This window comes from Triticum aestivum, chromosome 6B, assembly GCF_018294505.1.
Source record: "Triticum aestivum cultivar Chinese Spring chromosome 6B, IWGSC CS RefSeq v2.1, whole genome shotgun sequence".
In the NCBI taxonomy this organism is placed as follows: domain Eukaryota; kingdom Viridiplantae; phylum Streptophyta; class Magnoliopsida; order Poales; family Poaceae; genus Triticum; species Triticum aestivum.
The window spans coordinates 662,882,280-662,892,718 of record NC_057810.1 but is presented as its reverse complement, the minus strand read 5'-3'; the positions used below and the strand labels follow the sequence as shown (position 1 = coordinate 662,892,718).

The 10,439-nt window shown below is 46.8% G+C and overlaps 2 protein-coding genes across 2 annotated transcripts; both read right to left on the bottom strand.

Annotated features, from left to right (window-relative positions):
* Positions 1 to 284: 284 nt before the first annotated feature.
* LOC123138834 (mitogen-activated protein kinase kinase 5) lies at positions 285 to 1,871 on the bottom strand. The gene has a single exon (XM_044558695.1). It carries the CDS (start codon positions 1,731 to 1,733, stop codon positions 615 to 617), a length of 1,119 nt encoding a protein of 372 aa, XP_044414630.1. The 5' UTR covers positions 1,734 to 1,871; the 3' UTR covers positions 285 to 614.
* Positions 1,872 to 9,237: 7,366 nt separating this feature from the next.
* On the bottom strand, positions 9,238 to 9,943 carry LOC123139554 (uncharacterized). Its single transcript, XM_044559334.1, has 2 exons — positions 9,602 to 9,943; positions 9,238 to 9,519 (listed from the first exon to the last, which is right to left on the bottom strand). The coding sequence occupies exons 1-2, from the start codon at positions 9,941 to 9,943 to the stop codon at positions 9,238 to 9,240; spliced, it is 624 nt and encodes a 207-aa protein (XP_044415269.1).
* Between the last annotated feature and the right edge of the window lie 496 nt (positions 9,944 to 10,439).

Here is a 10,439-nt window from a genome sequence, read left to right as displayed (position 1 = left end):
GCTCGTCCGCGCACTTTCCTCCTCCCTCCTCGGCCCGGCCCGGGCGCACCGGCGAGGCAAGGGTGCGAGCTCGCGGGCAGGCAAGGCGCAGGCGTGGGCGCGTGGTCGAGGCGGACAGTTTGGGGCGGTCTCCGCGCTGGGCGCCTTCACCTACGCCCGGACATGCATGTCCGTTTTGACACCCATTGCTTCCCCAAACGGATAAAATCCGGACGAAACGGACGTCCGTTTGGGGTCGCGCGGTGGAGTTGGCCTAATGATGTTTCGAAATTGGAACAAGAAAATTGATTTCTTAACGGCCCATATTATATCATCATCATCAGAATCAGAATCAGAATCATCATCATTTGGAGGGGAGAACATTTAATTGACATTAACGGAAACTAAAGAAAAAGCTTGAGCTTAATTTCGGGGGCGACAGCAACAACAGGACTCCGAGGGATGGATGGGTAAATTTGTGGTGGTGGCTTCAGTTCCCAAAATGGCTAAGAAGAAGACAGATCGCCCCTCCTCCCCCTAGATCCCGCGTCTCGCCGCCGGCCACCGTCCGTCCGTCCGTCCGTCCGTCCGTCCATGATCCGTCCGAATTTAACTTGGTTACGGCGGGCGGGCCGTCAGCACGGCGGGGCGGCGAGGACCTGCGGCTGCTGCTGCGGCGGCGAGGCGATGAACCGGTGCTGCAGCAGCTGCGCCGCCGACGGCCGCTTCGCCGGGTTCTTCTGGAGGCAGCAGCTGATGAAGCTCCGCAGCTCCGGGGAGGCCGTGGGCGGGGCGGCCGGCGACTCGGAGTAGCAGATGGCGCACATGAGCGCCGCCCAGTCGCCCTGCTTCCCCAGGTTCTCCCCCAGCGGGAAGCGGCCCAGGTAGAACTCGAGGATGCTGAGGCCGAAGCTCCAGATGTCGCCGGCGTAGCCGTTGTAGTTGCCGTCGTTGAGGTCCGTGTTGATGCGCTCGGGGCTCATGTACGCGATGGTGCCCACGGAGGAGTTGCAGGGGTCCATGGTCTGGTTCAGGATGCGCCCCACCCCGAAGTCGGCGATCTTCACGCGCCGCCCCGAGTCGATGAGCAGGTTGGACGGCTTGATGTCGCGGTGCACGATGTGGCGCCGGTGGAGGTACGCGATCCCCGACAGCACCTGCCGCGCTACGTCGGCGAGGAAGGCCTCGGACGCGATGCGCCGGCCGTCCAGGGACCCGCCGTCCATGTACTCGAGCAGGATCTGCAGCTCGCCGGCCTGCTCGTACATGCCGTGGCAGCGCACGATGGACGGGTGCTCCGCGGTGCGCAGGATGGCGATCTCCCGCGTGATCTGCCGCCGGACCGCCTCGTCGTGGTGCCCGTAGAGCACCTTGAGCGCGTAGGCCCGGCCCGTGGGCGCGTGCCGCACCAGCCACACCGTCCCGCCGGCGCCGCTCCCGACGCGCCGCACGCGCTCCAGCTCGCCCAGCGGCGGCGGGGCGGGCGGCGCGGAGCCGGCCGAGTTGGGCGGGGTCATGGACATGGGCATGGGCATGGACGACGCGCCGCCCGACCCCGACCCCGACCCCGAGGACGACGTGGACGACGGCGCCGAGGACGGGGGCGGGGGCAGCGGCAGCGGCACGGCCAGCGACGTCAGGTCGCGCTGGGGCAGCGGCAGCGTGAGATCCGGCCGGCGCCGCGCCCGGCCCGGCGTGCCGGGCTGCTGCTGCTGCAGGCCCGGCCGCGCGTTCGGCGGCCCGCCCGGACGCATCGCGCGCTCTGGCCGGCCCGAAACGCGAGGCTGGCTCCTCCCCTGCTCCGCGCGGCGGCCGGATCGGTCGGCGTCGGCGATTGTCGCCGTATGGGGCGGGGTGGGGTGGGGGTGGGATCGATCGGGTCGGGGAAGAGGGATTGGAGGGAGGCGAGTGTTTTTTATAGCCGCGAGGGAGGCCAAGGGACGGGGAGGAGAGACGGAGGGAGGGAGCTCTGCTCGCTCGCTCGCTCGCTCAGCCGAGCGAGATGCAGCCGTGACGCCGGGGGAACGGCAGGCCCGGTAATAAAAGAAGCAACTTTCCCACAGCTCTTTTCTCCCCCGTTCGTGCTCCGTTCCGTTCCGTTCCGCTGGTTTGCCGTGTCCGTTACATCCTGCCTCCCGGCCGGCCGGCCGTCGCCTCCGTTATTACTCTGCAATTCCGGAACAGCATTCACTTCGGGCACAGTCCAAATATTGCAGTGCTTATCACGCCACATCTTTTCCACGTGACACATAGAAACGGGAAATTTATACGTTCCAAAAGATGAGCGTCCGTGTCTGTATTGTGTTTGTTTCAAATGCAAAATTGGTGTATGGTTATCATACAAGATAGCCGCGCAAGAACATCGACTTTTTAAGAATTGCGGTACGTATTTTATACCCCTCGATGGGTATAAAAGTTCTGTTCTCTGATCGACGGAATTCCCATGTACACGCCCTCGTTTACGATTTTTGTTGTCAAGACTGTTTATGCAATTATTCTTGTATACGTGCGCTTGTATCGGCCGTTACCGGGAATTTGTTTTGTCGCATGGCATTAAATCTCGTACATGTGATTGTATAAACCGTTGATTTGTTTTGTCGCGCATCATTAACTCGAGTACATGAAGTACATGTGAAGAGCCATGTCGTTTTCGACGGGAGGCATTGCTTTTAGGAAATACTACCCGCGCTTGCAAGCGGCCACGTTCCTTCCGGACAACACACCTCCCAAAATAGTCAACTAGCACGAGAAACTACCGTGGATGGACAAGATAATCATGGGGAGGAGTTAGGGTTTCTAGTGCCGGCGGGTAACTGGATTGGGTTGGCGAGCTTGATGGTGGTTTGGTGGATAGGAAGACCGGAATACAAGTCTAATTTTCGGATCCATGAAATTTCCTTATACTTGTCCCTCTTTGTGGTTTTCGGTCTCAAGACCGTTTCCTAATTACTTCGATAGGTGCGCTTGTATCGACCATTACTGGGATGTAGCCGACAAGCTTGATGGCAGCGTTGAGAACATGAAGATCGGCCGTTTCGAGATCCACGGACTTCCCATATACATGTTGCCTTTTATGGCTTTCACTCTATAAATCATTTTCGTAATCACTTGGATACATGCGCTTGCATCGACCGTTACTTGGAATAGGTTTCGTCACATAGCATTTACACACATGCGTGTCCTTGTATAGACCATTTCTAGGAATTTATTTTGTCAAGCATCATTAGTGCGTGAGTACATGTGGTGATAGAGGTCGTTTACCGTTGAAGAGTTCATTTAAAAGGTTACACTCAAGCTCCCGGACAGCCACCTCCTTCGAGACAGCGGACATGCCCAAATAGTCTCCATTAGCCAGAGAAACTTTCATGGATGGACAAGACGATCATGGGGAGGAGTTAGGTTTTTAGCACTGACGGATAATTGTGGTTGGGTTGGCGAGCTTGATGACGGTGGAGGGCAGGAAGACGGTATACATGTTTTGTTTCCAAATACATTAAATTCCCTTATACATGTGCGTTGTGAGGTCCTAAAATCTTTACAAAACCATTATGGATGCCTTGGTTAATTTGTTGGGTTAAAACTAACTATAGTTCTTCTTCTTTTCCAACGCCTTTCCCCGCACTCCATTTCTTTTCACCTCACACTCCCATTGCAACTCACATTCAATATGTGCTCATCCTTGATGTGATACCCTTGTCATAGTACGTAAACAGTCTCGCCCTAGTAAAGCCTAGCTCTAAAACTAGATGGGTGTTTATTAACCCTTAGGTGGCCGTTTCTATCAAACCTCCTCACCATTATCTTCCTCGTCCCGCCGCTTATCTTTGCACATCTAAAGTCGGAGATATCGCATCACCCTGGTGTTATCTATCATCGTGAGTCTTAGCAAAACCTTCATCAAATTCGATGCTAATTATTGTTCAATTGTATAGTTTGCCCCTAGTGAAAGACCATGAAGTATTTTTCTGTAGCTTCCTCCCAACGCACATCTAACGACAATTGAGAGTCTGGGCTCTTAGGGATTGTTTAGATACGGAGGATTTACTAGATACGGTTTTTCCTAAACATATTCATGTTTATAACTAACTAAACATTTGTTTGGTTAGCCAAACAACTTTAGGGATAGTAAGTCTTAGTTTTCTACTTGTCTTAAAGACGAAAAACAGAGTTCTTCGAAGAATAACCTAGTTAGGGTATGTCTAGTGTGGACCAAAACACGATTAGGCACATACTTATTCATAACATAATTCTTGGTAAGCAAGCTTTCCAAAATATTTCTACTAAAACATGTTCTATTAAAACTATGCGCTAATTTTATTTATCGAAACAACCACTACCACTAGGTGTGAAAACAATCTTTTTAGACTTTTCAAGCCAACTTTGGTGCAAAATTCAACTAAGGGTTGCCTCAGTGCATTGACTCTTAATGCGTCATCCTAGGTGGTGAAAATAATTTAAAGACGGCCACCTCAATGCATTGTCTCTTAGGACACTCTCAATCCATCGTGTTTTAAGGTGTCATCACAGGTAGTGCGAAGATGTTAGAGAGAAACACCACAATGCAATGTCTCTTATGAGTTGTATCTAAGTGATATTGCATTTAAAGGTTTTAATGGAAATATTTGGATCTTAACCTTCAGACCCTTGTGAAGAGAAGAGGAGTAAAAAATAGGGAGATAAGTCACACCTCATCGAAACATTAATTATAATATCATCTAAGCATTTTGCTTATAATAACATGCTAAGGGGCAAGCATTGAGAGTGCTCTTAATTGGCATTTAAGTGATGTTGCATTATTTGGTCTAGGGATAATGTTTGCATCTCAACATTATGGACTACTTGTCTATACTAATATATAAAGATCCAAAGGGCGGATCTAACTAATCTCGTCCATCAAACCATATGCATCCAATGACCTAGATTAATCCAATAGTGAGCGCTCAACATGCTTAGCGTGCAATCAAACATCATACCTAATAGTAATTTTAACATTAACTAGATAATTAACCATTAACTAATATCCTACCTTTCATAGACAAATATCCTACTACCTAATATCAGCAGGCAATAAATTCCCTACTATTTTGAAATCTAGTTTAAAACCCCCACTAGATATCTTCGTGCATTGTACGTACGCATTTACTACTGGAGACAAGGGAAGGAGCGACAAACATAAGCAAAAGCCACATTGGATAAAAGTATTAATTGTAGTATCACATAGGGAAATAAGCTATCAACTACTATCTCCCTTCTGATTTATAGGTTTACCCCCAAAAAACTGCATTTCCATTTTATAAGTCTCGGTTTTCTTGCTCCCCATCACATGTTCGGTCACGACTAGGCCGAGGTAGGATAAGAATTTCAATAAAAAAGAATGTATGAATCGGGCCCAAAATCATTACTGTACTACATATGTCGCGTGTTGCGCCACTTATTATGGTAGACTTTTTTCAGGAAAAGAGCAGTACTGCCCCAACTTGGACCCAAAGAAGAGCTAGGTTCGCCCCCTTTAGCTAGCGGTGGATGAGCTGATTCTTTTTCACTTTTGTTTCAAAGATACTAAACAAAGTAAAGTGTAGAACACAATGTTTGAGAGTTGATGGTTGATCGCCGCCCCCCTTGTCGTCTCCTAAAGGCCCCCTTGCTGTGGAGGCAAAGGGGGTTGCAATCGTCAGCCTTTCTGCCGTTGTATGTGAAAGAGAAAAGGTGACACATTTTTTCCTGATTTTTGGTTTGCGGTTGGTTGGGCCAAAGAACAAGAGTCGGTTTCCTTAAGTCCGTTCTTCCTAAGTAGCTCTACGGTAGAGCGGTCAATTGTTAACTGATTGGTCGTACATTCAAATCCTACATGGGGAGATTTTCTTCTCTACTCCTAGGTGCATTAAATTGTAGCATGTAAGGATTATGAGAAAACTCACCATTGCATGTAAAAGCTCTTGGAATTTTCTTGGTCACGACGTATTGCAATTAACGCATTGGAAAATATATTGTGTGTGTGGAAAATGAGCATCAATTGGTACTTTTGCAAATTACGAAAAATATGCTACCACTCACCATTTCCCTTGCTTGGGAGATTTTTTAATCAAGCCCAATAAACTGGAGGGGAGGGGGGGTATGTCTCACATATCAACATTTTGCCTATAAAATCGTGTTAAGAGACGAGCATTGCGAAATGCCTTAAGTTACTTGTAGTACTCCCTCCTTTTTGGGTTTATATTCCTCCCTTCTAGTTGAAAAGGCTTATATTTAAAAGTGACACCAAGCAAGGTACATGGTGAGTGGAGAGTATGAGTTTCATGGGTTCAAATCTGCCCAATAAAATATACCCCACATATTCGACTTCGACGCAATATGTGGAGCACCCTCCCTCTAAGGCTGGCCATAGTGGATTAACTTAGTTTGTAACATTCAAGTCAAGTAAGCCAATGCTTATGTGGCAACTATTGAAAAGGCTTATATTTAAAAGTGACACCAAGCAAGGTACATGGTGAGTGGAGAGTAAGAGTTTCATGGGTTCAAATCTGCCCAATAAAATATACCCCACATATTCGACTTCGATGCAATATGTGGAGCACCCTCCCTCTAAGGCTGGCCATAGTGGATTAACTTAGTTTGTAACATTCAAGTCAAGTAAGCCAATTTGCTTATGTGGCAACTAGTTAATAAAAAGAGAACTTTTCGTGGTAACATGACATGTTACTATAACACAACGCATCCAAAGGCAAAATGAATCTTCATCTAACAAATAAAGGCTTGCATGATACCAAACACATGTTACTATCCACTCTAGGGATAGTAGCATACTCCTTCCGGTTAAGAGAGCTCAAATCCGAAATCTTATCAACCAATGCAGACGATGAGTGAAGGAATGTATCTCGTACTTGTTTTATAAAATTAACAAAATTAAACAAATGCATGCATGCTTGGCCACTTAATGAGTAGAAACATTACATACATTGGTGCATTTCTTTTTAACCCTTGAATGCAAAGATTTAATGCGCCTGGAATCTAAACATGAGATGGAGATAAGCCTTAAAACCGAAAAACGGAGAAATTGAGGTAAACCCTATAAACCGGAAAGAAAGTAGTGGACTAGTGAAGTGGAAACTCCCTCTCTGTCATTTACACGAACTAGATATGGTGTGGAACTGAAAGCATTTCAACGCTATGAGACTCAAAGTGTGACTACCGTAGTGAAAATCTGAAAATTTTGAGATGGTTCCTTCAAATGGAAAGGAAGGGAATAGTATTCTCATGTGTCTTGTACTCCGACGCCCCTCTCCGGCTCGCCGTGCCGCCAACGCGGTTTGCTGCACATCTCCCTTGCCAGTTTTTTTTATATATATTTTTACAGATCGGTCGAAGAACAATGTACACCGACGCGCACATTGCATGGAAACCGTCCCGAGCACTGCTCGCTCCGTTCTCCACGCGAAGGTCCACCTGCAACGCTCACCGCAGCACATGCAAAACCGTTGGAGCAGTGCAGTTAAAACCGCCCAACGGAACCACCGGCCGGCGACGTGCATGCATGATTCGACGTGCATGAATCACGGCGGACCATATCTCTCGAGCATACAAAAGCCGATTAAAATGCAAGCGCCGGCCAGTTGATACTACTACACAGTACACACATGCCCTCCATCACGGGTTCACGCGGCACGCAGAAAAGAAGAAAACAAGATATCACAATCTCAACGAAAGGGTCTGTACACATAAAAAAACTCTGCTGATCGGACAACATCAGCACTAATATAATCACGGTTGGTACACTCAACGGCCGCTGCTTAGGCCTAGCAAGAAAGTTCCACCGGTCAAGCGCGTTTGACATTTCCAGCTTCCAGATCTTTGACGCGGCGGAGAAAACCCAGCGAATCATCGGAGAGGGAATAAAATCATTTCGCGGGTGTAGACGGAATCCACCAGCTAGATTATCGACGAGTATTTTACAGATAAAAGATCGTTGAGATGGTTGAGTAGTGTGTAGTGTAGTAAGCAGTTGACTTAACCTGCTGCTTTGTGGAGTAGTGACATATTGGTAAAATATTTCCGGTTGTTGATCCTGGGTTTGGAATAATGATTATTATCTGCTTAAAACGGACGCCCGTGATCGTAGCTTGTCACTTGTCACTTGTCACCAGACACCATCCGTCCGACCGGGGCCAATGGGATTAGGGCCTACGGTATGATCATGTCACTGATTACGGTTTTGTCAGACGCCCAAGTCCTTGGCCACTAGTGCCAAATACGTGCAAAAATACGGGGCTGTTTGGTTGGAGACTCAAATTGCCACACCTAAGGTTAGTCACTAGCCACAAGTGTGGCTTGCCACAATGTGTGGCAAAATTAGACTGTTTGGTTGGTAGCCATGCCTTATGTTAGGTGTGGCAAATTCTGTTTGGTGTGTGTTTGGATTGCTTCCACACATGTTTGGCAAAAAATTGTGGCTTATGTTTGGTTTCCTGCCACATCTTGTTAGAATCACCTTAGTGCTAGAGTGGTAAGATTATGCCATTTTTGTTACAAACCAATCAGATTACAACATGCTTTAGTAAATGTAAGAAGATTTTGCCACAATACTAATAGCCATAAAAAATAACATGGATCATTTTCCGTTAAATACCATCTATGCAAAATAAGTCACAGCCACAATTCATTATCAAGATACAAAATAAGATAGATGCATGCAAGTTCCAGCCATCATTTATAAAGTCATGAAGTAACAGTCCTAACCATAGCACAAGTTCCAGCCACCTTACATTAAAGTGTTTCACTACACATCAGAAGATCAATAGGTGTAGCACAAGTTCAACTCCCAAAAGCAGCGAGGAGACACATCGCAATCTCCTAAATACCAAAAGTTGCCATCTTCTAAACATCACAAGTGAGCAACTAGCAAACCACACAGGTTGCTACCTCCTAAATTTCATCTTTGTCTAAGAACTTCCAAACCCAAGTTTCAAAAGTTTTGTCACTTGCACAACATAACCAACCACGCAAACCTTCATTTTCCTTGCTAGACAAGTGCATACCAACAATAATTCTTTGATCCATGGTAATTGGGAGTACCTCCAACCTGTGCCATAAACTAGCATATGGATCAATAACTTGGGGCATTTGGGGAGCAGGGCAGCAAGAGATTGTTGGAGTGACTTCAATGTAGAGTTGATTTCTTCAGCAGACTCCGCGAAACGACTCTTGATTTTTTTGTCGCTTCTTACTAGGTGACCTGCTACCTCTTGGGCGCTTCGTACCAACTCAGCTAGTGCTAGATGAGGAATTATCAGCACCTACATGAACTGGAGGTCTTTTAGGACCATATGTTGTTGGCAAAGTGTCAGAATCCTCCTCAAGAGGGCCCTCATATTGTGGATAGCAGTTAAGGTCATACAACCCTTCATCATTATCCGAGTCATCAGAATCAATTGTGCATGTATGCTGGTCCATGGCCAAAGAACCATCAGCACTAGTGCCTGTGAATAGCTCTTGCATCTCATAGTAGAACTTGATGGGCTTAGAAAGCAAGCGCCTTGCTCTATCCTGCATTACAGGCACACAAAAATTAAGTTCCTAAATGCAATAGCCATAGTAAGTTTCAAAAAAGAAACTAAATTATACGTACATTGAGACAAGACTTTTCAGACTCAGAAATGGTTATCACACATCTAATATCATCGAAAACGTTGCCACTCTTGCTAATTGCTGCAGCAATGTACTTCCAATTTTCTTTGTAGTGTCTGAAGTGTCGATCAACTTGAGCAATTGTAACCCCCATAGCAAATTTCCTATTTAAAGCATCAGCACACTTCATGAGATGATGCTTCCTGAACCTAAATCCTGCATGTTGTTCCTTCATGTATTCAATGCACCAATCCAGCATAAACTTGGTCTGATCATCAGCCCAGGAAATGGTCCTCTCACGAGAGCACCCATCACCATCAGCCTTCCCCTTTCCCTTGGCCATCGCTGTTTCTCATGGAGTGAGTCATTTTAATTAAAATAGGTGTGGGCAAATAAGCACGAAACAGCCAACAATTTTACTGAAGAGAAATAAGTGCTACAAGTTAACAAAGGTACAACCAGCATAGTCTTACATGAAACAAATACAGAACAGCCAAACATAACAAAATAATACTCATGTTTGATACATAGAAATATGATAGATCACAAATTAACTTCTTAATCGTAGATGCAAGAGGGGCAGAACCAGGCAGCTGCTAGACTAGGAAATCCCACAGATCACAGAAGAAGGCTGCTATTTTTCTCTTGAAAAAACAAGAACGCCCAGGTCTGCATGTATGAGATGAATAGTAGGTGATGAGATGGAGGAGATGGAGGAGATTACTATTGCGATGGTGAGGATTTTTACCAGGGAGAGAAGGTCGATTGCAGCGGCGAGCTCCTCCTCACTTGGATCGGTCATGAGAGAGAAGGGCGCTCATCCATGGTGGTCAAGATTA